The sequence below is a fragment of the Strix aluco genome, chromosome 6 (assembly GCF_031877795.1).
Source record: "Strix aluco isolate bStrAlu1 chromosome 6, bStrAlu1.hap1, whole genome shotgun sequence".
NCBI lineage: Eukaryota > Metazoa > Chordata > Aves > Strigiformes > Strigidae > Strix > Strix aluco.
In genome coordinates this window covers 44,855,872-44,883,669 of record NC_133936.1, presented here as the reverse complement: position 1 = coordinate 44,883,669, position 27,798 = coordinate 44,855,872, and the positions used below count along the sequence as shown (strand labels likewise).

Sequence of the window (27,798 nt, the reverse complement as noted above, 5' to 3'; positions counted from 1 at the left end):
CCTGCAGCCGTTGAGATGCACACGCGTGCCAGGGTGTCACTGCAGGGTCACTGCAGCGGCTGCTTCAATGTGAAACAGGAGCAGCTGTTCCATGTTTGGGTTGCTTAACCCCCTCCTAACTGTAATAAACACAGTGATTAAGGACACACAAATATTACCCTGGAGAAAGGGGACCAAAAGCTTGGAAAAGGATGAAAGAATCACATTGATTATTCCTTTAAAAAATATGTTTCCTTAGCTGAAGCTGCTAAATTTGACTCAACTTTACACGCTGGAAAGGTTTTGCAGTTGTTGTTTGTTTGTTTGTCTGTTTTACAGTGAATAAAGTGGTTTTTTCCTCACTAAAACCCCCACCACCTCTCAGGCCGAGTGATGCAGTTTCGACGTGTCACGCAGGCAGGGTTAGCGCAGATCCCACTCTCAGGAAGGTCGGTGTAAACCCCAACACATGAGACTCTGGTCTGGAGCGGGGCTACAGGTGCCTGACACCAGCACCTGGCCGCCCCCACTGTCACAGCACGGGGTTTGTTTTTCAGAGGAGGGCTGGGAAGGGACAGGTTTCACCCCGGGTTCATGCTGAGGGGGGTGCAGGGCTTTAGTCTCGACTCCTGGAGCACTAAATCCCCTGCCTGGGGGATGTGGGGCCATCAGGGGTTTAAGGCTGGGAGCTCCTCTGCGGCTGGTCCCAGCCTAAGGAGGGCTAGGGCAGGGAAAGGCAGGTGAGCCCAAGCTCCACTGCAAAAGATCTCCAGCAGGTTGGGGCTCTGTGCCTCAGTTTCCCCACCTGCCCTGTGGAGGTGGTGCTGTTGCCACACAGGCCGTCGGCAAAAAGCCTTTGGAGACCGACTTCCACTGGGATTCATTACTGGGGGGCGGAGCCGTGGGACACCTGGTTTGCTGATAATTCACCCCATCCTAAGGCAGGTGTTTAAAATAGCTCCTGTGCCTCACTGTGCTGAGAAGGGCCAAAAGGTTTCAGACGCCGCCTCGGGGGCAGCTGGATGCTCTCCTTGCGGCAGGACGTGGGGTGAGATGCCACCTCTGAGTCTCCAGCTCTGGGGGTCCCTGCGGCGAGCCCGGCCCCCGCTCCCCAGGGGGTTTTTCTCCTCGGTGCTCATCTGCGTTGTTCCAGCCGTGGCAGGGGTTTGGCTGTTGCTCATCTCTCATTCCCAGACAGGGATGTGCAAAACACAACCCTCGCTGTCGCTGTGACTGCAGGCTGCCCTGGCAGCCTCTCTGCATCACCAAGCACCTTTGCTGGGGATGGATGGGTACAGGAAGCCACAGGTGTGATGAGTGCTGGCCCTTTGCGAGTCCTCAGCCATCCATGGGACTCTGGTGCTCCCAGAACGGGAGGTCCAACAGTCTGAAATCTCATCCTGCTCCTGCTTCATCGTTTTTTTCTGCTTTCTGAAATGTGGGTCCTTCCCCTGCTGACAGCGGGGAGCAATAAAAAGTTGTGAAATAGAGGTGGGAGTGCGATGCTGGCTCCAAATCACTTCCTGCTGGAAAACTCCTGCCTCTTCATCCTCTCCTATCACAGCTGACAGCCCCAAAGGGCAGCGAACATCTCCCTGTCGAGGAGAAATGAGGGGTGAAAAGGCCTTTTCCTTTCCCCCAGCCCCTGTGCCACAATGCCATGATGTGGAGGGGAGCAACGGGCATCGGCTGCCCATCTTCAGGTCTCCCGTCACACCTACCGTGGTCCTGTCCCCGTGGCAGAGGTCTGGGACATGACTCTGGTGGCTCTCAGCCCCGTGAAGGCGTTACTGCACAGGAAGGCGGGTGCACGGGGATCAAACACGCACCGATCCTTTCCCAACACCCAAACCTTGGATACACCCCGTCACCCTGGCACGACAAAACAGTACCCAGGCAGAGGGATCTTGCCGGGGGACACGATGGCACCGTTCCCCTCCTGCAGCACACGCCTGGCAGGGACAAAACCATCAGCAACAGGTGGAAACAAAGTGACTACCAGTGCCCCAGCCCCGTGCCCGACCTGCTCAGCCTTTCTGCGGCGAGTTTTCTAAGGAACACCGCAGCAGTCAGCCAGCGTTTACGGGCGGTGGGGGGCTGAGCTCAGCCCGCAGCCGGGGCAGCCGCCAGAGCATTTCGGTGGTGCCGAGGGGGACAGCGGCCACCCAAGGGGCTCAGGCTCCTCGCGGTAGCAGGCAGCGTGGCAGGGAGGTTTGCTTTGTGTAAGAGCAGCTTCCCTGATGGTCCGGGGGGAAAAGTGAGTGAGAGAGGAGGTTGAATACAAACCACGTCTCAAAACAGGCCTAAACTTTGAAGGCGTGTGGAGCTGCGCTTCCTGCTTGTAGCAGCCCTGAGGAGATGAAAGATGCAGCTGAGTTTAAAAAAAAAACAAAACAAAAAAGCAAAACAAAGAAACAGAGTTAAGGCTTTCTGCTGAAGACGGAGGCACAGCAGTGACACAGCACACCAGGTCACCCCACGAGGCTGGGACGTGGCTCCAGGACCCCACGAGGCTGGGACGTGGCTCCAGGACCCCCCATTCCCTCGCACAGCAGCCCCCCGGCTCGGACAGCGGTGCTGGCAAGCCCGGGGTGAGCCAGGGAGAGGGACTGCTGCCTGGGCACGGTGGGGTTTAAGCAATAAAGCCCTGAGGCAAGAAAAGGAAAGGATGGTCCTGTTGTCTGAGATCTGGGGACTTGCAAATTAACCTGCAGAAGGGGAAACGTGCCCCTTCCTTGGGGCAGACACAGCCCTGCGTGCGCAGCGCAGCAGGTGCGCCATGAGGTCAAGCAGGAACAGGGCTTCAAAATTCAGCACACTAATTAAAAAAAAAAAATCCCAAGTGGAAACAAAAAACAAAACCAACACCCCCCAGAGCACCGCAGAGCTGGGAAGTGGGGTTTGACAGGTTGGAGGGTAAAAGCTCGAGCGAAGCGTTACCGCCGCTGACTGACAGCGACCGACTTCTCGTAATCCCAAGATCAACTTCCTCTCGCTCCGTGTTTGCCGCAGCCGAGCTGGAGGTGGGCACAGCCCGCCGGTGGCTTTCTTCACCCCCGGCACCCAACACTCGCTCCGCGCCAACAGCACCGGAGCAACAGGATCTGCCTGACTGAAAATCAATGTGGCTGACAACACCCGGCCTTTCACAAGGTCGCTTTGATGGTTGTTCCCTCGCCGTCGCCAGCACACGCTCTGCACCAGCCTGCGGGTGAACGGAAACGCAAAGGGCTCCACAGCCCTTCGATCCCTCCCAGACCTGCCAGGAGCTGTCAGCCCTGGAAACACCCCGCCGAGGGATGGGTCCAGCCTTCCCCATGGGGCTGTCGCTGGCTGGTCCTGGCTGATGTGGCTCAGCGAGCCTTTGGGGTTAGTCTCAGCTGGAGACAAACGGGCGGTCCCCACAGTAGCCCCGCAGTAGCCATGCCACGGTGTGGCCACCGGTACCCGGCACGCTCGCAGCATCGTTCATCCCGCCCCGCAGTAAAGGGATGTCTCCATCACGTCAAGTGGTTTGTTTTTATTTAAAACTGCATTAAAAAAATATAAGATTTCTGAATTTCCCTGTACAATATGAACTATTAAGAAAAAACCCGCCAGCTAAAACATATAAACAGCGCAGACAGCCCAGAGCAGCTCCCCCCTCCCCAGCCCCAAACAAGACACCCGCGGGGAAAACCAAAACACCTGGCAAGGGAACAACAGCAACCAGAACTCTGTACAGAGAGAGCTGGGGAGCAGGCAGCCGCTCCGCACCCCGCCAGCCAGAAACACTGCGGGTGGGGATGGACATGGGGCAGACACGGAGGGAAGGCCCGAACAGAAAACCGGGGGGGGCAGCAGCTGTGGGAGCAAGCGTGGGTTGGAAACCCACGGGAATTATAAATAAATAAATAAGTTATCCTGCTGGCTAGAACTCTCTCTTTAATAAACAAATCCATGAAAATAAATTGGAAACAAAAACTGGAAAAAAGAAAAAAAGGTAAAACATTGTCACTATTAACAACTGTACATCAAACTTCGCTCCTGTATAACTGAACACATTTACAGCTCTGTTGGTTTGCACTGTTTGTGCATTCGTGAGGGCACCGGGAAGCAAAGAAACCCAGAAAATCCAGGCGAGGTGGAGGCACAGGAGGTGAGGGATCGCCTGCTTGGCTCCCAGGTGTCTTCTGACCCGTTTTCTTTTTGAAAGGGGAAGAGGAAGTCTATACCCAGGCAAGTCTTGGAAAAGCAGCAGTGTAGGGAAATTCAAGTATTTCCTCCAGCACAGCCCAGATCTCAGCTGAAGGCACTCGAGCACGGTGACAGCGGAGGCGGCAGCCATTCGGCCACTGTTTTTCCCCCGTTGAAGCTTCTCTTGCAATAAGGTCTCTGATCCTCTCGCCATCCCGAATTCAGGTGGTCAGGGAGATGTTTGGGAGCCACCAAAACCAGATGGTTTGCAATAATGTCTCCTCTCTCCACCAATAACAGAACCAAAACCAAAAAAAAAAAAAAATTACTGGCAAGACCAGCAAATGACACAGGGTCATTCAGATGGAGCCCAGGACAGCTGGGTTGGATGGTGGCCACCAGCACTTGGAAGATCAGTCTCCAGCCCAGCTTCGGGACAGGATGTGCGTGTTCCCGATTATCCCTGCTCGGTGCTACGGTGGTGAGGAAGCCTGGTCTTCTCTGCTTCTTATGGCCAGGAGATGCCTGGAGCTGTTATGTGCCAGGGTCCCAGGCCAAACCGTCCAGGTGGGGTCTCTGCCATCTCCTAGGGCAGGTGAGTATCTCACAGCCAGGAGTGGTTGAAAATGTCCTCCAGATATGGTCTGTCTGAAGGCTGCGAGGACAAACACGACCCAATGAGATGCTGGCACTCTGGGGAGAGAAACCAGACACGGCCGGTCAGAGAAGGCTCCTGTCCACCTTCCACCACCGTCCGCAGTGCCCAGGCCATGCTGGGTGTGCTCGGAGCTACCCCCAAACCTCCCGATCCAGGAGCTGTTTTGGAGGAGAGCAGGATGGCAGGACACGTGCCACCTCCCCCCGCTAACCCCGGGAGATCACCCTCCTCATGTGCCACCTCCCCCAGCTAAACACGGGAGATCACCCTCCTCCACAGCCGTAAGAGCAGGGATGCTCGTGCACCCGGTGCCATCTCCCAAACCTGCTGCCCGCCACGAAGCCGGGGACCCACCGAGGGAGATCGGCTGGCGGAAGAAGAGCTGTCCCCTGATGATGTCCTCATCCTGCTCGAAGGGGACGTCCCCGCAGACCATGTCATAGAGCAGGATGGCCAGAGACCAGACTGTTGTGAACGCCCGTGGTAGCGGTGGTAGCAGACCCACTCCGGCAGGCTGTACTCTTGTGTTCCTACGGGAGACAGGCGGAGCTCGTCAGGCGGATGCTGCCCGCTCCTGGATCCTCACCTGAGTGTCCTTGGGGACATGGGGGCTGCACCGCTGGTGGGGGGTGTGATAGACAGTAAACTGTTTGTTCATCAAATTCCATTGAAGATACTGGGAGCTCGTGACATGTTATTCCATAAATTATGTAGGTCTAAGCTTAATCTTAACTATTACACTGTGTAACGACTAACTGACTGCAAGTGCTTATCTAAGTTGAAATGCTGAAGCAAGGACTCCTACTATGCAAAAGACTGAAAAGAGGGAGAAAGGGAAGAAGGACAAAGGGGAGAAAGACAAAGGGGAGAAGAAGAAGAAAAAAAAAAAAAGGAAAAAAAAAAAAGGGGGGTAGTGTCTATATTCTGTAAGATATAAACAAAAGCTTTGTGAGCCACTCTCAGGAAAGCAGGAAATACGAGGAGCTGGTGACGTGAGGAAAACCCGGATGGAGCGACCCCCTAGCTGCAAAGTGCCCAGACGCAGGGTACACCTCTCAGAGAGACCCAATACCGGAAGGCGGAGGATATAAAAAAGACGGACCCTCGGGAAGTGAGTGCGCGCCGTTGGTGGAGCAGGGACTCCCCGGCCGCCCAGCGCTGTTTTGCTTATTGCTGCTTGCTAAAATAAATAATTGAAATTTAATTTGTCCTAACTTGCATCATTTTGGCAAGATAGTCTATAACAGGGGGGACGACGCATGGTGTGACCTGCCGCCCCCTCGCCAACACGGGACTCTTGTTTACAAACTTTGGGTTGTCATCCCCGCACCTGCAGTCACACAAAACCCACCACGAACATTTGGGGTGACCTGCCAGTCTGCCGAGAGGCTTGGCAGAAAGAGCTGTTCCTTGCCCCCGTGGTGGTGTCAGCACGAAGCACAGGGACCAAGTCGGAAGGGCAGGGAAAGCTCACTCTGGTGCTGATGGCCCCTGGGGAGCTGGAGGAGGTGCCACTCTCGGGGGCCTCCAGCTGGGACCACAGGTCCCTGGCAGCAGCCCTCAGCGTTGGCTGCACTTGGGAACCAGCAGCGTCCCCGGTTCTCTGCCTTTGCAGAGGAGACGCTGCGGCCTCCACGGTTGGGTGTCTGTGAGCCATCGACAGGGCTGGGGATCCCATCCTGGAGCCAAAGGCTTGCTGCAGCATCCTCTGCTGGCCTGGGGAACCTTGGGTCAGCCCTTCCCTCCAGGCACCTCCCTGCAGCCCAGAGGTTGTCCCCGACGCTCGCTCGGATTTCAGGGGGACGAGTCGCACAATGTGTGTACAGGGAGCAGGGGAGGGAAGAGGCACGAAGGGTCCACGCCAGGTCAGACAGCCCAGGTGAGAGGCTTCACCTCCGCTTCGGCTCTCCCTTTCCAAGGCAGGCTCTGCCCTTCCACTCCCACGCACGCACACGAAGACGCCCCCCCGCCCTGAGATCCAGTACCTGTCCAGGCCTCAGCCCCTGCCCCACGTTTCCCCAGAGCTGCCTCGGGCAGACACCAGCCCACGGGGCTCCTAGAGCTGTCTGGGGGGGCAGAGGTCCCAGGAAGGACCAAGGGGGAGAAAGCCAGCCTGCCCCCAGCTCTGCTCTGTCTGGGAAAGCTGAGCCCGGCCCAGCCCATCCCCACCTCTGCGGGGAGAGCAGCTGGGCGAGGGGCAGGGGGATGGGGCTGCCTCCAAACCCAGCTCAGCACCCCTCAGGGGTTGACCCTGCTGCGTTCTGGCTGACAGAAGTGACCAAGGAGCTCCCGGTCCAGCTCTACTGTAGGCTTGGGAGAAATGACAAAGACCTGCTGTATTAAGCCTAAGAACACTTGCTGTATTAAGAAAAAGGGTACAATGGGTGGTCGGGGGCATCCAAAGCAGAAGGAGTGGTCGGAGGCATCCAGAGCTCCTGTGCGTAGAGCAACCGCTACTTCTTGCCATGTTTCTTGCTGGTTTCTATCAGGCGCAGCCCCTGCTTCTTGATGTCTTCCCGGGTGAGGACAAGGTCGTGGTCTTGATCATCAAAAGCAGGGGGGTCTGGAGGAGAGAGCAGAGAGGAGCAGGCTGGGGAGGGTCTGCGGGGCCACCTCCGCTGTGCCCGTGTCCCCGGGGAGATCTGGCCCGTTTTGGAGGGCTGGTGGCATCCCAGAGAGCCCCGTGCCAGGCCCTTGGGCACAGGCACTGCTGACGGGCTCTTCCAGCCCAGCATCCCAGGGTGACCTGCAGGACCTGGGGATGCCACTGCTGGGGTCCATCCCCAACACTGCTGGGGCTTCCCATGAAGGTCTGGTGCTGTGGGGCGGTGGGTTCACCTCCGCTTTGGTATAAAAGGGCGGTGAGCTGCCAAAAGCTCCTTGTCTGCTCCAAGAGCATCTAATCAGAGGAGGCCCCAGGCAGAGCCAAGCACTAGTTCTTCTTCACAGCCAGCGAAGGGGACTTTGAAGACGAGGGCCCCCTCCTTGCCCCGCAGCATCTCTCCTTGTTTCTGCTGGGGCTCAGTGCTTACCACCCCACCGGTTGCCATCGTTCTCCCACATCCCCACCTAAAGCCACCCCCCGTGCTCAAAGCCTTGGAGACAAGGTCTGGAGGCAACTCCTGGATCGGGGTCTGCTGGGACAGTGGGGCGCTCAGAACTCCCCATGGACAGGGGCTGGGACAGTCGCTGGGGGAAGTGTCCCTGCTGTGCTCTCTTACTCTCTGTCTCCTCCAAGGAAATCTTCAGGTTCTGGGGATCCTCCGCCATCGTCTTCTCCAGGAGGTTTCTGACCTTCACAAAAGCCTGTGAAAGACACTCTGGGTTAAGTGCTGAAGGGGAGGGGGGTGTTCCAAGCCCAGGGGTGCTCCACCTCCATGTCCCCCTGTGGGGGACACCCCACAGCATCCAGTGCCACTTGGGGCTGAGCTGCTCCACAGCTCTTCCCTGGGGCCACCTCCATCCTCCCAGCTGGGAGGACAGCTGGGATGGCCACCTGGGAGAGCCCTGTGTGGGTCCCCAAAGACCACCGCAGGGATGGAGCCCCCACGCACGCACCTTGTCGTCCTCATCGAGGCTGTGGCTGTTGCGAGGCAGGCTGTCCACACGCTGCACCAGGTACTGCAGCCTCTGCCTACAGTGCTGGAGCTTCTCGTGCACCCCCTGGGCCTTGGCAGAAGAGTCCTGGAATCAGAGAGAGAACAACCCCCTTGGTGGGAAGAAGAGCCTCTTGGGGTGACAGTGGCCGCACCAAGCGTCACCACGCTGCACCCCCAAGCACCGGCTGGAGCCGTGGTCACCCCCGCACTGCACGGGTACCTGGCCGGGCACGGTGATGCCACGCAGAAGGACAACAAGGTTGTTGGTGGCATTTTCAATCTGGAACAGCAGATCCTCGTCCCTCAGCATCTGGGCTCGCATCTGCTCCCGCCGAGCCTCCTCCTGCTGCAACTTTCTCCTCAGCTCCTCCTCCAGCTTCCTGCAGCCAAACACATTCACATCCATACAACTGCATAGGAGTGCAGAGACACCCCACATCTGTTGCCAAAACTGCTCGTCTCGCCCCCCGCACCGCCTGCAGAGCAGAGATGTTGCCTGCAACCCAACCCCACGCTGCTGGTCCCACTCCCCATGCCAGGCAAGGAGCAAGGGTCCTCCTGCTGCCACCCACAGTGGGAGCTTTGGGTGCTCTGCCAGGACCAGCGCTGGGGGAGCACTCTGCTCAGAAATCCTCCCAGAGCAGGAGGGGTGGGTGGCTGCAGTGGGACGGAGGAAGGGGCGCCCTGTTGGGACACCCAGGATGCCCATGTCCCTCCTCCAAGGGTGGTAGCCCAGTTGGCACGACTGTCCCAAGGCCAGCAGCACCTGTGGGTGTTGGGGGGCTGGCGAAACTTCAGCTCAGCGTGCTCCAGCTCCAGCTTCCTCAGCGTGTCCTTCAGTGCCTGCTCCTTCTCCTTGCACTGCTGGAGATACTGCTCCAGCTCCGCCGAGGACTTCTGCTGTGCCAGGAACCTGCCAGCCATGCCCTGGCCAGGGGAGAGCACAAGGACTCAGCCCGTGGCACTCCTGGAGGGTACAGGAGCCGGGCCGTGGCCTCGGGGAGGTTTCTGCACCACGGACTGCTGCAGGTTCATGGCATGGAGAAAAGCAGCTCCATCCCTGCCTGCACAAGAGGGGGTCTGGGGGGCTGCAGGGGCAGAGGAGAGCAGAGAACCCCGCAAGGACACAAAGGTCTCGGCTCCCCAGGGCTGGCGCAGCCCTGCGTTTTAACGGAGATGGGTTTTTACGTTACCCAGAGGTGGGAGCATGGCACCGCAGCCTTGGCCTTCTCCATCTTTGTGGCGACCCAGGCCTCGTGCTCCATCTGGGACTTGGTGGCCTCCAGTTGGGTGCCTGGGGTGGGAGGGAAGCGTCAGGGAATGCTGCCTGCAGCTGTGCCCACGTCCCACCCCCGTGCACCCTGCCAGGCACTCACCCGCAAGAGGGTCCTGCAGGTGCAGGTTCGAGAAGTCCGTGGCGAGGTTGTGCCCGGCTTGCTGCAAGAACGTTCAGTGTCACCCCCGAGCTGCTGGCACCCTGGGGGAGCTGGCCCAGCAGGCCCCCCACCCACGGGGAGCTCGGCACTGGTGCCTGTCACCTGCCCACAACCCTGCCTGTGCCGGGTCCCCGCAGCTCACCTCTCTCAGATGCCTTTCCCTGCCTTCCTCCACGTGCCCCTCCTGCGCAGCCTGGGAGCGGTACCTGAACTCTCTGTCCGCCCGCAGCTGGGTTTGCACCTTCTTCAGGTCCTCCTGCAGCGTATCAGAGAAGGGAGAAGTGACTGCCAAAGCCGGAATGGACCTTTGGGAGCCAGCTGAGCTTCTGGGGTGACCAGTGTCAAAAAGGACAACCCCCCCACACCACCTAACCAGGCTGGGAAGGAGAGTGGGCCAGGAGGGCTGGAGGATGGGAGCGTGATGTGCACGTTGCCTTCACCGTGGCTGGTGCTTCAGGCAGGCTGTCCCCAGCCCCAGGGCAGTCTGGCCCAAGAGTGAGACCCAGGAGGAGCTCTGGAGGCATGTGGGTGCTGTGGGCAAGCCCAGCTGAGTCTCTGTTGCAGGAAGACTCCCCAGCCAGGGCACATGGTGCCGTCTGTGGGCTCTGGAGTATGGGAAAGGGCCCCAAGGTTCCCCGGACCATCTCACCTTGGTTGCAGCAGCAGCTCTGAGGGCATCCGCAGCCATGAGCTCCACGTCTTCCAGCTCCCCATCGTACAGCTCGGCTGTCCCACACAGGAGGTCCAGGTGCGGAGGCAGGTGGGCCAGCTCCTGGGACACAGGGAGTCACAGCACCTCACCCCACTGAGCCCCAGGGGTCCCCTGCACTGTGACAGGGGGTGGAGGGGAGCAGGAGGACCTGGCTGATGCAGCAGGGCATCCCACCAGAGCAGCCCCTTGGACACCTTGTTGCCTTGGCAGGGGGAGCAGGTGGGAGGATGGCACAGTGAGGAGGAGCTCACCTTTCTCAGGGCATCCCGCACCTCCAGGTACAGGGCGGTCACCTTCTGTCCAGCGTGGACTTTCATGAGCATCTTCTCGATGCTGTTCTCCAGCTGGCGAACCACCTGGGGCAGAGACGGGAGGGGGGACACGGGGTGACCCCGCGTGCCGAGCCTGGAACCCACCGGGGGGGTGCAGGGCTTGGATGAAGGCCCCCCATGGGTGCTGCCACCCCAGGAAGGGGCCCTGGGTACCTGCAGCTGCTCCTGGTGCTGCTTGTCCTGCTTCTCGACAGCCTGCAGCCACCGCAGCCGCCTCTGCAGCTCGTCCCGGGCTCGGCTCCGCTGCCTTACTTGGTACAGCAGCATGTTGCAGGTGTTAACCCGGGCATAGATTTCGGCCTGGAGCTTCTCCTGGGCCACCTGGATGGACATGGGAGCGTTGGCCAGGCTGGAGGCAGGGCTCGCTGGGCACCTTCTCGCAGGAGAAGGGTCCTGTCTGGAAAACTGCCCCGGAGGTAGAGCCACAGATGTCGAGACGTTGCTCCGGGATATCGTCGCTCCCTTGGCAGGACGGGCTCTGGGAGAGCTTTGCTCTAGGGGGCTGGTTGGGCTAAGGCGGAGGTGGGCACGTGCTGAGGGCAGCGCTGGGTCGGGCTTAGGGGCTCTGCATAGTGCAGACCTGGGGCTGGGCACCAATAAAATCCATCAATTGGTGCCCCAGATGTGGCTGCTGGCAGAGAGCGGTGGCACCGCCCTGTCCCTGCAAGAGGGCCCCAGGGAAAGGCAGCTCCGTGGGGCCAGCGCCCCTTGTCCCCACGGCCTTACAGCCAGGTCATAACCTGGGGACAGGCAGGGAAGGGCAGAGACAGCTTCTCTCTCCCAGGGACGCAGCTGGAGCCTGCAGGAAGCCGGGCAGCCCTGGGGACATGCAGGCTGGGACGGCCAGGAGCTGTGCTGGGGCCAAGGATCTGCTCAGGGAGCTCCCCACCTGGGGACGGTCACATTCTCTGGCTGCCCGGTGCTGCCTGCTCCTGGAGAGGAGCGGTGGGGGAGCTGGCTCTGCAGGGCCAGCACAGGCAGGGGCACAGCAGGCGGGACATGCCGGTACCTTCTGGACGCCGCTCGGGGCACGGACGTCCCTCACCGCCTCACGCAGGTGTGCGAGAAGCTCTCTCTTACGGTGGAGCTCTTCCTCGCAGAACTGCAGGGTAGCCTTCTTCTCTTGCTCTGGAGGACACGAAGGTGCTGTTGGTACCATGCAGGACGAGGGGGGCACCGAGAGCCCCCCGCCCGCCCTGGGCCGTCCCCGCCAAACCCAAGGGGCAGCACCTTGCGAGGCGATGATGGTGCGCAGCTCCTGGGCGTGCTGGCTGAGCTTTGCCTTCCGGCCCTGCATGGAGCTGGTGCTCCTGCCTCGGCCCTTCAGCCCCGCCGCGTGTGTGGCAGCCATCGCAGCTCCTCACGCACTGGAGACAGCCCGGGCTGTGACCACAGGTATAGCCGAGCTCCCTGTGCCCGGTTACCGTCGCCGGGGCACGGAACAGTCATGATCATTTATGAAGTCATAATCAGTTACCAAGCTCTCCGGAGCAGCCGAAGGCAGGGCGGGCAGGGGAGATCCCCGCTCTCCTTCCCATCACCGTGGCTACGGCAGCTGCAACCCGCCCAGCCGGGGGAGCCCCCCAAGCCCAACCAGAAACAGGGCGAGGAGGATTTCAGGGAAAACAGCTGCACGCCTGTATCCAAACACAGCAGCGGCGCTCTCCTGGGAGCTGCCAGCTTGTTTCAAATGCCCAGAGGCATCTCCCTAGATACGCACCTTTGGAAATGTCAGCGCATCAGTCAGGAAATGGTGGTGCAGGGAGTTACGCTCCGATTGAAACAGGCAGGAGCAAACCAGCTGCCAGCACTGATGTTTATTTTGATGCGCGCCGTACACTCTTGTGAACTACAAATAGGGCAGGAAATGCAAGCGTGTACATGTGTTCATCAACCAAACCAAGCTCCCTCTGCCGGAGAAAATCCCGAACGTTTGACTTGCAGAAAAAGACTTTAGAAGGAAACTGCCTTCCTAGCACCACGCTCGCAAACCAGATTTGATTAAGTTTCTGTAACTCAGGATCTTCAACCTGCAGCCACCCTGTTGTGCTGCAGGTGCCGAACACAGAAACCAAGGAAACAACTCCCCACCTGGCTTAGTCTTCCCAGGAAGACCATGTTGCCAAAGACGACGTGCAAGCTCATAGCCAGCAGAAGTCAGTGCTAACTGCAGAGCTGCGTGGGAAAGTGCCTGTTTGCCCCTTCTCCACCTGCCTTCTGCCAGAGTGGGAGCTACACACAAGTGTTCCAAGCACCCAAATGAACAGTTTTGGTCTGTAACCCATCCAGTGATAGACATCAACCAGCTTTTCAGAACTATTAGATGAGAGGCCACGAGATTATCATAAGAATATATTATGAAAGTCAAAAGGAAATTGTCTGGTTTCTACCATAATCAATCTTCGTTGGCTGTAAGATAATGTAAACCAGTCTGTTAGGGAAACAGACCGAGACAGATATCCAAGAGCCCTGCAGAACACCCCTCTAGACCCAAAGCCTCACTTCCCAAAATTACAGGCCAAAGACAAGTCAGAAATGACTCAGTGCTTCACCTTCTCAAGGGGCACAAAGCACAGTTCCGTACACACAACCACACAAGCTGTTTTTCCAGCAAAGCCTCGTGCTTCACACCTGGGTCTCTTCCGCACACTTGTTTACAGCAGATGATGTGTAACAACACCCCTGTTAAAAACCACGAACCCACTGTTGTTCTGGTAGTTCTGACCCTCTCATGACTCAGCCTCAATGAGCTGGGTCAGAATGACCCCCAACATGCGGGCACAGATGCAGACCCAGACTACCTGGCCATGCGCCACTGGCACTGAGGCTCCAGCCAGGCCAGTGGCAAGAGGAACATAATTTCCTCATGCCAAAGCTTAACTGTGCTATTACAACCTGATAGAGCATGTGGTAAATAATGAAAAGGAAAGGAGGAAAAGGGTTCCTGAAGCCCCCAAGGCCCACGGGGCAGGAAAAGTCAGAAAGCAGGCAGCATTCCTGAGAGTCAGGCCAGCTGTAAGTGAGCCCAGCTCATGGGCTCAGAAAAGCAGAGCTGTAACTCGTACTGAGGGCCAAGATCTGCTCAGCTAAGGTATGTCAAACACTCGATAAAACAGCAGCTCCGGTTTGGGTTTTTTTTCCCACTGGATGAATAATCTTTTCTTTCTGGATGCAATCAGGAACCCAACTCCAATGTGGCTGGGACAGCCTTTCCTCTGATCAGGAACCTGGAAATCTCAGCTCAGCCACTCACAAGTTTCTCGCTCGCAGGGAGACTGCTTATAACAGCGCAGCAGATTAAACACAACAAGCAGTCACTGCAAAAATCAAGGCAAACCCAGAGCTGCTGCTTGCCAGCAGAGCATTTTATTTGAGGGAGCAGAGCAAAGCATCCTCCTTTCACTGATCCCTTGAAAGTATGCAACTGCTTTCCATCACTCATCTCCACCCAGACTGAGAAGGCTGAAGGGGTTCAGTTCTTCCTGCAGTCAGGGCCAAATAACGGGCACTTGTCACCACACATCTGCACTTGGGACTTGTCCACATCTGACTGACACAACCACTGCAATAACACAGCGCAACACCCAAAGTCTGTCCTAACACTTGATAACCATGCCTAGAGGGCACAGCTCATGGAACAGCAGGGCCAACCCTGAAACAGAGATCTGCCCAGGGCATGGGGGAGAACGGGGAGGAAGATGCAGGGCTGGAAGCACTGGGTTCCTGAAGCTAACAGCAGCACGGATGCAATCTAGACAAAAAGCTCTGCCTGCTGCATTCCCGTTGAGTAATTAGTGGGAGGTTCAGCTTTCTGTATTTGTAAGGTTGTCCTGTACCTTGCTAGAGGGGTATGTCTCGTGCAGATCTGCAGTAGGGGATGTCCCAGTTCACTCAGCCCTGGCAAATCAAAGCTGTATCCTAATGACAGAAAGCAGAGCTGAGCTGAGAGATGGGACCACTGTGAAAGCCACTGCCTGATGTCCAGGACAGAAGAGCAGAGGTCTCCAGTCTCCATCACAAGGGGCCACTCGCAAAGTGCCTCCTACCTTCTGGTCAGTAAAGCCGTAACTTACAGACCGGTGACATCTTTGAGAAAGGGTCCGAAACCTCCACTGCGAACAGCAGACGAGCCCCAGATGTCTTCAGCACAGGGTTGGCTGGATTGTTCACAGCCAGGGAATCAGCTAAGTGCTGTTTAACTCATTTGCCTGCTTAATCCAGAGCACTTTTATATCCCCATAGATTGATCCAAGGTGCCAGGGGTATTTTAACCCTTGAGACCCCAAGATGCTAAACACTGGTTAAGAAAGCAATTTTAAATGTACAAATCTAATTTCCTTCAGTGCTTCAGTAACTGTGAATGAACTCCTCATCCATCCTGGCTACCAGCTCTTGCTACAAGGAGGATTCATTCGCCTCCATCTTGCTTAAAATACTGAGCTGAATCAGCAGATCCTGTCCTGGAGGAACAGGTAACCCTGCCCTGAACCTCTGTGCATCACGCAGCCCCAATCTGCCGCTGCAGATTAAGGGCCAGAAGCGAAACACAAACAGGACAAAGAATAAACTGACAAACTGCTGGATTTGGAGGCCTGGTATCCCCCTCCCAAAAGACACGTCCAAAGACACCTGGGCTAAAGGATTGTTCCTTCAAGTACAAGAGGTAATACAGTAAACTCCCTTCTTTTCTCTGGGATTTGGTCACCAGAGAGCTGCCCACCAGCCCCTGGACAGACGAGCACACATCCTAATTAAAGGCAACATGTAAAAGCACAAAGCAACAAAAGTAGAGATTCATTGGTGGCATCTGGCAAGTGACAAAGATACAGCAGCTTTTGGTAACAGTTCTTTGAAGGGAAAGCCAGAGTTGATAGGCCCCGCTGGAAGGCTCTGACAGAGGAGAGTGTTAAACAGCGTCAACTGGCAGGTTTAAGCATTGTCTGGGAAATGTCAAACACTGTCAAGATACCACAGAGCTCTCTGCAGCCAAGCCCCAGCGAGGGACTCCTGTGGGCTCATCTCTGAGAACACAGACCGATGGGCCACCAGCCCTGCCGACAGAAAACACCTTATTAGCAGCTGGTGCAGAGACTACAGCACCCTCAAAACAACCAAACCAGCCAGGTCAGCCCACCCACACACCCAGCATCTCCCCGCAGTACCTGCAGCCACATCTGCAGCCCAGCCCTGCTGTCAGGAGTCCTCTTGGACTGGTCGGGTCAGCGCTCCCAGCCTTCCAAACCCCGGCCTTCTGGGAGCTGCACTCAGCCCAGCTCAGGGAAAAAAGATGAAGACACCCCTTAACTGTTTCTGGAGAGTTCCAGGAATTCCCCCACCTCAGGGAAAAGGAAATGGAACGAAAATGTTTGTTCAGTTTTTCCAAAGCAAAATAAAACCCAACCACTGCAGCAGTGAGACAGCTGTCCCAGGAGTAGAGATCTTCAAAGCCCTGAAATAAATAGTCTTGCCTCTGGCTTCCAGCTGCATGGGATTGCTTTATAGCACCTTACACAAAACCCACAATAAAATACCTCCAACAAGTTATCAAAGAAACAGCATTAAGGTTGTCCACAGGATTAGGCATTGGCTTCTAAACCCCCCATTCTTTGGTACCTTCAGCAAATGGCCAGCTCTGATTCAGCCCTCCGTTGGTTTCTGAAAGGGTGACAAAAGCAGCTTCAGCAAGATCAGAGTCAGACCACAAAATCTGCTTCCTTTAGAGATCAGGCCCTGCTGTCTCTGAGCAGCTCAGATCCCCCAACAGCCGCTGGGCCTGCAGGAACTGAACAACTCGGGTCTGACCAGGGGACGAGGCAAAGCCTGGGGAAGAAGGCCAGCTGTGAAACAGTCTGACAGAGAAGAGGGGAGAGAGAAAATGTGGGGCAATAGAGCTTCCGAAGGAGATTAAAAGAATCAGGGCTTCACGAACCCAATCCATGAACTAGAGGTTTTGTATCTGTACAGATGTTACTGTACTCGGAATGGCAGAACACTAAAATCCACTGCCCAGGGGGAACAGAGAAGCTTTGGAGATGAGCACAGAGCACAGCGCTGCCAACTCTTTAACAGCCAGCAGAGCACACCTCCTCCTGGGGGGGGGCAGCTCTAACTGCCACACTGCTGCAGGGAGGACAGGGGAGGAGAGTCAGGACAGCTGCAAAAAGTTCATGAGACTTCTCAAAAGGGAAAAAAAGGAAAGAGAAAATAACCAAGATCTTTTTACCAGGCTGTCTGTGACACGAGCCATCAAAACATGAGAGTGGGTGATGGACAGCTGGGGAGAACAGTCAGGATTCGACAAAACAGTTCAGGCTGCATGAAATCAGAATGAAAATGAACATTCATTAAAAAAAATCTCTTAGTATTTGGCTTTGCCCGAGAGGTACCTCTGTGTCACAGGGTAAATATCCCATTCCACTGCCCAGATGCAGATTTATTCCAACAGAGAGTTATTCCACTAACCAAGGGCTTTTCTACACAATAACCTCTGCAGCCTGGGGCAATGCAGCCGTGCATTCGAGTACATGCACACCCAGTGTGTGCAGGCTGGCAGCTCAAACCTTTGCATACTTCTCTCTTCATTGCTGCTGAAACATTTTGACTCCCCAACCCTACACTCTGGTTCTGCAATAATTCCCCACACAGTCAAACTACAGTTTCAGGCACATCCCATTGCCTGCCCAGGATTGAATCCCCCAAGTGCGACTGTTCCCAATTCCATTTTTCCTGTAGGAAACAATGGGATAGAGAGGAATGTGTGCAGGCACTTCAGCAATGCACACAGCCGAACCACACAGGAACAGCTGGTGTGAGGTGGCAGATGGTGAGACAGAAGTGAGACCTCTGGGGTTGTCAGCTGCCACTTCAACACCTGGGAATGACAGAAGTAGTAGAGGAAATTCTAACTGCTTTTAATATACCAAGAAATAACTGCTACTTGCCCGAGGTTTAGAGTGGAAAATCCCTTTATAACACAAAACTTCATGGTGTCCTGGTGACCCTGTGTGACCCCTCTTCAAACAGATCACCATTCTGAAACCTCTCAGCTGCTTCTCCTGTGACACTGAACACCTGACAAACTCTCTCACTGCCAGTGGTCCTGCTGCCTCTCCTGATCCATCACATTTTCATCACCACCTTCAGATGCCTGCTGCTCAACAAGGTCAGTGAAGGATGAAGGAAAACAGGACCATGACAACAGTAACCAGAGCAGGGTATTAAAGAACTGACAGCAGAGCTCTGAAACAGAAGGCACAGACAGCAAGGCATTACTGTGCACAAGCTTTCACAGTGCAGACGCAGTATAGACAGGGTAAGAATCTGCTCCCCAGCTCTGGAAAACCCAATCCCCTCAGCAGCAGCACTACTGACACCTGCAAGCTTCCTTCCTTAAGTTCTAAGGACAGAGGAGCATCCCCTGGATCCAGATGCAGCCCCCCTCTGAGTACTGCCATTCTGAGGTGTTGCATTTTTCATATCGATCAGCGATAACTTATAAAACAAGATTTCAGTTAACTGTCCTAAAACGTAAAACAACAACAGGAATTGCCTCAAAAGGTCGATCAGACGAGCCGGCTCCACCTGCTGCATGGCCTCCCCTGACCACCACACACAAAGCTCAAGCCCTCCCCAGCCTGTCCCAGCCAGCGCCCCAGGAAGGTGCTGTCAGACCTCTCCGCTCCCCTGACAGCCCCCCGGCCAGCTCCCCGGCACAGGGCACACGCCGGCTGCAGGCCGCCAGCCAGCCTTAGGGACAGGGAGTCACTTCAGGGAAACTCACGTTTTCCCCAAAGACCACGTTCTGCTCCGAACCCGAGCGACCGCCGCAAGCCCGCAGCACCCTGCCTCTCCGCAGCACCCGAGGGGTGCAAACCCCGACCCGGAGCAGACGCCAGCCCTGTCCCACCTGCTTCACACGGCATCCCTGCAGCCACAGGCACCTCCTGAAAGGGGGGAACCTGCAAGAGCAGTTTCTAAATGTGTTTCCACAAAGACCAGGCAGTTACAGAAAATAGATTTCACAGGGACAAAACCAGGGAAAAGGAGGAGGAGGAAGTCAGTCTGCCTGGCTACATGAAATGGGGATGAGAACGAGCAGAGATGCAGGGCACAGCAGAACTGAACAGGAGCTTGAAGGTGACAGGAAGGAAAAACAGGCAAGATGAACTACACAAGTGTTCTGGACAGGAGCCTGGTTTTGTTTAAATCTTGATTAATTCTTCCTTATCAATTATTCTGATGATTAATTCTATTTCCACACAGGCATTTTGTCAACATTTAAGAAGATGCACAGGAGACCCCAGGAGAAGCCCCAACACTCACCTAGGAACGAGGTGACGATCTGCAGACTGACAGCACATCGGGTGGGACAAGCTTGAAAAGAAACACGGTGGCAACCGGTTACATCACGTTTACAGCAATCCACAGCCACATGCAGTGAAAAGCGACTATTTCATGCAGAGCTGGTGCAGAGCAGAGAGGTGGAGGTGAAGCAGCAGCTGACGGGGGAGGCTGAAGCAGTGCCACCCACGGCAGGAGCTCTGCCGGCTGTTTGCAGGCTCAGAGCAAGTGGTGCTGCCGGATTTCCCAACCAGAAGCACTCCCAGGATCCCAGCACACAGAAACTTGTCCTTTAATTACTTTTCAATTACTTCTTCATTCTGCTCTGCCTGCAGATGTCAAGAGATACTTTTCTGAAAGCAGAGCAGGTCGTTCCAACTTGAAACAAACAGGATTTGTCTTTGGGAAAGGTGCAAATTAGAAGCTCATCTCAGAAACTGAACTTTGTCCAGAAAGCCAGAGGAGCAGCAGGGCTCTGCAAAGGGGCTGGGCTCCAGCACACCCCCCTGCTCACCCCCCCACATCTCTCCCAGCACCTCTGAGCTGGGAAAAACTGTCCCACAGCCAGAAGGCAAGAGCCCACCTGGGCCAGCTCTCGCCCTCGGGCTTAATGCCGGTTTCTGATGAGCACCTCTTGGCTCTGGTGACTGGCACCCTCTGAAGCACCACTCTGAGGGGTTTCATCAGACTGAACCCACCCAGCCCAAATCACCACACAGAGCAGAAAATATTAAATGCGTCACTGCTTTCACACTTGTAGTAAAAATAAAGGGCTAAAATTCACTTTCCCTGGGGAAACCCAACAGATAAACCCCGCAGACACAACAGACCCTTACAGACAGCAAACCCCACCAAGTTCAAGGTAAAAGGACAAGCACAGTCACACATCAGAACGTCTGAACAGCCCCAACTGTGACAACAAACCTTATTTGGAAAAAAAAATCAGAACCATGAAAAAGTTAGGGTGTTTAGACCAAAGCTTTCCCTTCCCCGGCGATCCCACCACCCCCTCCAGGGAAATCGGCCCCAGCCCCTGCACTCACCCACTGCTAGGCCGGGGACACCACCACTAGTGCTGGGGCTGGGGCTGGTGCTGGTTCTGGTGCCACCTTTGCAGGAGAAAAATTCCTTCAGCCATCCAGAACAAAGCGAGTGTTTTAAAAAGAGGAATTCCCACTTGCTGGGTGAACCAAACCTCTGCCTGGAACATCCCTCAGTGCAGACCCCAGAGAGCTGGAGGACCTCCTGCCTAGGCCGCCTCACTGCAGACCATAGAGCCCTGGCAGACTGTCGGCAGGAAGTAGGCCCTGTGGGGGCCAGGGGGATCCCCGGAGGGGCTCCAGCACGTTGTCCCCCCCCCAGCACCTGCCCACACTCCTGCCTGTGCCATGAGGGGGGATTGGGGACCTGGGGGGGTTCTTGGGGGGGGTGTTATTGGGGTTCTGTGGGAGTTGTGGGGGTCATTGGGGTGCTGGGGGTGGGATTATTTGGGTCCTAGAGGGAGTGTAATGGCGTCGTGGGTGATTGGGGGTCCTGGAGGGGTTTGGGGGGGTTATTGGGGTCCTTCGGGGGGGGTCTTGAGGGAGATATTGGTGTCCGAGGTGGGGGATTGGGGACATCCTGGAGGGGGTTCTGGGGGAGATATTGGGGTCCTGGGGGTGTCTTGAGGGAGGTATTTGGGTCTGGGGGAGGTTCTTGGTGCTTGGGGGGTGTTATTGGGGTCCTGGGGGAGTTGAGGAGGTTATTAGTGTCCGGGGGAGGGGGTGTCTAATGGGCTCCTGGGGGCGGTTTCTGGGGGAGATATTGGGGGGGTCCTGTGGGACAGTAATGGGGTGCAAGAAGGGTCCAGTGGGGGCTACTGGAGTCCTGGGGGGGATCTTGTGGGGGATCTTGGGGTCCTGGAGATCTCCTGGGGGCGCTAATGGGGCTTAGGGGAGTTCTGGGGGTGGGCTGGTAGGGTCCCGGGAAGATATTTGGGGTCTTTGGTGGTAAAATGGAGAACTGGGGGGCCAATAGGATCTGAGGGGCACTAAGGAGGTGGGGGGGTGGGGGGGTGGGGGGGCTGAGGGTGTTTTGCAGGGACCTGGGGGTGGAAAATGCAGTTTGGGTGGGTTGCAGGGGGGATTTGGGATTCCTGGGAGTCCCAGGGGTACCCCCACCACCACCACGGGTGCTGCTGCTCCAGGGGTACCCCGAGAGTGTCAGCCCCGACTAACTCCAGTACCAGTGCTGGGACGCCGTGGGGGTGGGGGACGGCACCTCCACCATCACCAGGGCCACCCTCACCTGGATGCTGTGGGGTGAGTCCCCCTGATCCCAAACCCCCCCTTTTCACCCCAAAATGGCCCTTGGTCCCCAGATCGATGTTTGACCACAAATCCCCCAGTTTTACCCCAGAATTTCTGTTTGATCTGATTCGCGGAAACAGACTCTACAACTCAGAGAGAGTTATACAGCAGGTATGTTTACTCCGGCACTGGGGTGCAAGGGGATTTCTCCACAAAGCTTGCAACCCAACAGCACATTTTACCAGAAACTTCTGGAGTGTGGATATACATATTCATTGATTACATAACACAAACATCCATATACACGAGTGAGGCTGGGTTAGCTGTCGTGGTTAATAATTGTGCCAGCAGCCAGAGTTACCACACATGTGGGGACAGCTGCGAGGCTTTGGGGCTTGGTCAAGTGAGACTTTGAATCATGGTCAAGATGACTCTGATTAGCCATAAAAAATTCATCAAGGATAGACTTTGATCTCCAAACCCTAGAAAATCCATAGAACACCCTGGACCATAAAGAGAGTGTCTGGGATTGTGCTGAGGATCAGTTATTTGACAACCTGGCAAAATGGCTAATGGATTAATTAACTTGGCAATGAAACTAACTTTTGAGTGTCCTGAAAGTGAACTGCCTTCATTATAATACTAAAACCACGCCCCCTGCCCAGGTTAAGACCCTTCCCCTGAGCATGCGTAGGAGTAGCAGCATTATGTAAGCTGTATTCTAATTTATGTTAATCACTAACCAATCAGTATCTAATAGGCATGTTAGGAAAAGCACTAACCTCTGCCTTTTGTGTATAAAAGAAACACAAAAACCTGCTGTTGGGGTGTTTGATTTGTAAAAAAGTCCACCCAGCACCCAGGCCTGACTAAACACAGCACCTCTGCTGAGCGTGTTCAGGGGGGTTATTGCACACCGGGCACCAACCCGCTGTCGGGTAACAGGCTGAACAATTTCTAGTGTTTCCTGCAGAGCATGAAAGCTGCAAGAATTGTGGGTTCTGCTGCTGAAGGTCATCCTGTCCTTCTTTAAGATCATTGTAATCAATGTTAATAAGCAAGTAAGTTAACTTTAAATAGCAACTGAGACCCAGAGGACTGTGGCTGCTAAGCAGGGATGACTTAATCTCTGATCAATAGTGATTTCTCAGGCAGAGGTCCCTACTAGGGTGGTGTCATCTCTCCAGGTGGCAGCTACTCACAGTCTGGAGTTTACGTTGAGGTAGACCTGTACCAAATGAGGGTTTCTTCTGCACACTGGATTGCAAACTGGCCACTCAGCAGCTCCGCTGTGAATAGCTGAGACATCTCTGCAGAGAGACGCTTGAAGGACGGCTGGAGGCAGCAGCCACAAAAAGCACCACAAGAGAAATTGTTTCCTCTTGTCCTTCAGACCCCCAAACATATGTTAGGGGGTATTTCCTGCATCGACAAACAGGGACACAAATACATTACAGTGCTTTAAGTATTAGCAGAAAAATGTGAAAAGGGTTTTTGTTATGTAAGGCCATTAAAATGGGTAGAAGTTACGTGCCTGAAATCCTGCCTATAGAAAAACTTTAAAAAGCAGCAACCACAGCCTGTTACCTTCTGATTTTTCTTTCTTTCTTTTTTTTTTTTTTTTACCGGCCTGTTGGATGGTCGTCACCAAAAAGTCAGTGCAATGCTGCACGATTTACTCCGAGATCATCAGGACACAGCACAAATACTTCAAATTAAACATCTATGAAGGAACCCAGACTAATGAAATTATAGAGCATTCACATACTGTAATGGCTGTTGGGATGGATCAGATAAAGATATGTGCTTATGTCAGATAAAGAGCAGGTGCTTAAACTGTAGCTTTTGTACAGTGCTGGGAGTGTGAAGCTGGTGACAGTAGAACAGCCCATGTTTCAGTTCAGTTTGTTCATTACTAATGGTTAGTTTTGAGCACCTGTGTCGAGGACTCACCCAAAAGGGTTCTGTCCCTGTGCTCAAGCTCCACCATAAAGGGAAGCTCCTGCGGGGTGAAGCATCCAGCTCTCCGTCCTGATCAACACCCCAGGTGTGAGCTGCAAACACAGACTGGCCCCTCTCACCCACAGAAGGTGGTGGTCTCGTACCCCCAGGAGACTGGCCAGCTGGTAGTTTTGCTCAAACCAGCAAGTTTAAGTGTTGAAGCACAAACAGATTCTTCTTACTAAGCAAATAAATAAACCAGGGCGTGTAAAACAGAACAGAGTGCTAGCTGGCGTAAGTGACACCACGCTCTGGCAGGCAGTGGAGTGCCCTGCCAGCAGGCTCTCCAAACTTTTGGTTATCTTTTTTATTTTTTGTGTGTGTTTGTGGAATAATTTCAAGCAGAGCTAGGACCACAAGGCAGGGATCTCAGCTCCTTGTTCCTCGCCGTGATCATTAGGCAAGTTCTTCTAAAGGTGAAGTGCTGTGCTGGGATCAGTTCTGCACAGGGTATACACGAAGAACGATGAAGAAGTATTTGGTCTGAGGTGTATCAAGCTGAGTGTTTTCTGCTCTGTTGAGTTTAGTTTCAAAATACACCAAAAACTGTGGCTGTGTCTTGAGTTGCCTCTGGTGTGTGCTGCTCCGCGACTCCTGAGCCCCTGCCTGGGCTGCAGTGCCGTCGGAGGGTCCTGCCTCTCGCTTGGCCACTGATCTCCTGCAAAAGTGGAACAATCAGAAACTGCCGGGTCTGAAGCTGCTGCGGTGCAGCTCGCTTTGATGTCAGCCTTAACCTTTATTTTATCCTGATGTGCGTTTTATGGGTCTGCGGAAGAAAAAGCTAACTCTGAGGTGAGAGGCCATTGTGTAAATCAGAGATGTGTTCTTTATCAGGGACACTATAGTATGTGTGTAGAACAACATCATCAGTGGCACAAACATCACCCTGGGGCTTTGAGTCCAGATCTCTATTACTGTGACGTAAATCTGGAAGAATTGGGAGCTATTTGGTACCTTTGAATGTTTGATCTTATACTGGACTTTAGGACAGAAGAACAGGAAACATAAGAGAAACTGGATCCCCAGAACACGTAAAAAGGTGCTGAAATAGTAGTTTAAAGGTAAAGCTTAGAAATAGGAATAGAAAGCCTATAATCTTTATCTAACTTGGACAGAAATGATGAGTTAAAAGAAACAGGCTTATCTTTAATATTGGAGTTATTCTGCTGATCGGATGGAGGGAAGGAAGGGGTGGGGAATGGATAAGGGAAGATAAGGAGGTATATTTTAAGGCTGTTGCTGCAGACTGAGTTGAGCTCTTCGAAAGGAACATGTTGCGGGAGACAAACAGAGCTGCTGTGGGGATGATGCCGAGAGAAAAGACGCTGGAATCCCACCACTGGCTGTGAAAGCAGAGGGTGGGTTACTCAGGTCACTTTAAGAGAGGGTTTGAACCAAGAAGGAAACTGACATGCTCTTAAGGAAAAAAAAAACAACAACAACAAAAAACCCACAAAAAACCCCAAGTGATGGCAGAATGGAAGAAAGGGGTGTGTTTGTTAAGAACATCTGCTTTTGGCAGGGGTGAACTTGTGCTGCAGAAGTCAGTCCCGAGCATGGACCCTCACGAACGTGATGCTGACTGAGGTTCACTGACAGCTGCTGATTATCACTGCCTGGAACTGCAGCTGAAAGGGGAACCCAGAGGGGAAGGAGTGTGTATTTTATGGCCAGTCTTCTGAACTGCCTGCAAGATATATTTCTAGGAGTTAATCGAAAAATAGCCAATCTGGAAGAGATTTTTTTCTTTCAGACTCCTCAGAAGCTCATTCCTGAAACCTGTCAGTCACCAAGAGAGAAAGAAAGTGGGAGGGAGAGAGTGGCTAAGACAAGCCCGAGGAAGGAGAAATGATGACTAAGAAGAAAAAAAGGAGGAGAATATTTTCAAGATGGAAAAGTTAACAGCTTTCAGTAAGAGACTTTTTTTTTTCCTTTTAAAAGATTGTATTTTATTTCCAAGTACCAAAAAAAAAAGTCAGTATAAGTCAGTGTGTGCATAGTGATGATCACAACATGCTCTTAAAATTTCTGAATGGTTTGTGGTTTCCACTTGCTCCAGTACTGGATCTGGACCCCTGCAGGTCCTGGCCCCTGTCTCTGATCAGTGACTCGCTTTCCAAAGAGCAGACAGATCTGTGTGACTTCACAAGACTGACAGGATACGCATTTCATATCAGCTTAACAGGCAGACGTGTTCTGCTTGGTTTGCCTTGTGAGTGCCCCACCTACCACGGCTTGTAGGCACATCGGCAACCAGCTTCCACCGAGCGCAGCTATCGATTGCTCCCAGCACCAGCGACAGAGACTGATGATATTTATCACCATCCTTCTCTCACCAAGTCATTCACAAGGAGTGTTCTCACAGACAGCAGCATTTTGGAAAGTACCTTTCCCAGGCTTCCCACAACATGAGTCCAGCACGCTCCAGTTCATAGAGCTGTGCTGGCTGGGGAAGGAGGTCAAAGTGGTCTTTCGTGTGCCCGTCAGTCTCGTCTGTCTGGAGATGTTTGGTTTTAAGCAGAATAAATAGAAACTTATTAAAGCTTGAACACGGGTCTGTATACGAATGGCTGGAGGGTTCACTGGGAAAATTTATCTGGAGAATTCCCAGTGAGAAAATTGCCGATGTTTGTTAAAGGACATAATCTGGAGCAATAACATGTGAATACGTGAATGTATAAATACATTAATATATAAATATATATCTAAATAAATCAGTGCCATTACGCAAAACACAAGCCCCCCAAGACAACAAGGAAAAAAGTATTATCAAAAGATGAGAAGGGTTTTTTTCTAGGTTTTAATACACTGTAGTAACGTATTTTTTCTTTTCCATGATGACAGCAGGTTGGAGAGACAATGAGGCCAGTAGCCCAAACAACAAAACAAACGTGTAATTTGTACTGGTTCACAGGAGCCGGTACAACCTCCTGATGACGGGTGACAGGGACAAACAACACAGCGCCAAGCAGCGGTGCCTCACAAAACAGCACCTGCCGCCTTCTCCATCCTCAGTGATAACACAACTGTTATCGAGGACATCAGCAGAGACAATAAAACGCCAGTGTTGCAGCCCAGAAACAGAAAAAGGCTCTCCCAAAGGCAGCTCTCCTGTGTCCCCAGCGCCAGCTCTTCCCAAACACGACCCGCGTGTGTCACACCGACCCCAGCACAGGCTCGCCGCGGGGAATCAGCGCAGCGGCTCCCACTGCCAACCCGCAGCAGGCGCTGGTCATCATTCAGCAACACCCCGGGATCCCGCGCAGCTCCTGGGGGACCAACGCCCTCCAGCCCCCACTGTGCTCTCCGTCCCGGCACAGAGGAAAAGCAGCTGGCCAGGAGTGAAGCCAGTGAGGAGTCAGCACGGGGCTCCCTGTCCCCCCGCTCTCCTCTCCTTGGCCCTGAGTGACACCTTCCACCCCTCCAAACTGGCAGCAGATACGGCAGGGACAGAGTAGTTGTGGCTTCATCACTGGCATTAGCCAGCCTGTGCCTCAGCTTCCTCCTGCGTGAGCTGGTACCAGGGCAGTTGGTGCCTACATCTGGGGAGCTTTACACCAGGCCAGATAACACTGAAAAGTTGCAGGGGAGTCACAAGGCTCTTTTTGCTCAGAGCAGCCATCAACAGGGTGTAGGTACAGGGCCCAGTGACATCTGGGCTGTGGGTAAGCAAAGGCTGAGGGCAGCCATGGAGCGAGGGGCCGGAGTGTCCAGGACCCCATTGCCTGCGGAGCGGCTCACAGCCGGCCCCAGGTTACGGGGTGTCGTTAGGGCTGATGTCATAATGGGGCAGATACAAACCACCCGACGACAGGGTGTCAGAGCGTCAGTGCTGCAGCCGCACTGCCCATGGTCACTGCAGACATGCTGCGCTCCATCCTGGAGCTGCCGGCGGCCTCTGAGCCTGCCCAGCTGCCCCCCATCACCTACCAGCTGCCCCGGGCCAGCGTCTGGCAGGGGGGGCCAGGGCCCATGGAGGCCCTGGGGCAGCTGGTGCAGCTGAAGTCCACGGACCTGCTCGAGCAGGGGCCAGATGCCTTCGCCGAGGCCTCTCCTGAGCAGGCAGAGGACACCACTGCCAGCCATTTCCTCGCCTGGCTCAACACCGCGGACAGCAAGGACACCGTCCCCGATGTCCCCGACAGCCCCAACGTGACGGCCTTCTTCCAGCAGATCCCCTACCTCTCTGCCTACGTGTTGGAGGGCAGCAGCCCCAAGGAGCAGACGGCGGTGGCAAGGCTGGGGGACAGCGAGGACACTGTCCCCGATGTCCCAGA

The 27,798-nt window shown here is 54.6% G+C and overlaps 1 protein-coding gene across 1 annotated transcript; it reads right to left on the bottom strand.

Annotated features, from left to right (window-relative positions):
• Positions 1-7,163: 7,163 nt before the first annotated feature.
• LOC141925538 (coiled-coil domain-containing protein 183-like) lies at positions 7,164-27,372 on the bottom strand. The gene is made up of 21 exons (XM_074829983.1): positions 27,366-27,372; positions 26,687-26,790; positions 25,576-25,672; positions 25,090-25,149; positions 24,402-24,501; positions 23,978-24,179; positions 23,474-23,551; positions 22,755-22,855; positions 19,215-19,339; positions 11,902-12,020; positions 11,046-11,213; positions 10,812-10,916; positions 10,498-10,620; positions 9,991-10,104; positions 9,789-9,849; positions 9,606-9,706; positions 9,179-9,339; positions 8,633-8,792; positions 8,372-8,497; positions 8,035-8,119; positions 7,164-7,376 (listed from the first exon to the last, which is right to left on the bottom strand). The coding sequence occupies exons 1-21, from the start codon at positions 27,370-27,372 to the stop codon at positions 7,267-7,269; spliced, it is 2,307 nt and encodes a 768-aa protein (XP_074686084.1). The 3' UTR covers positions 7,164-7,266.
• Between the last annotated feature and the right edge of the window lie 426 nt (positions 27,373-27,798).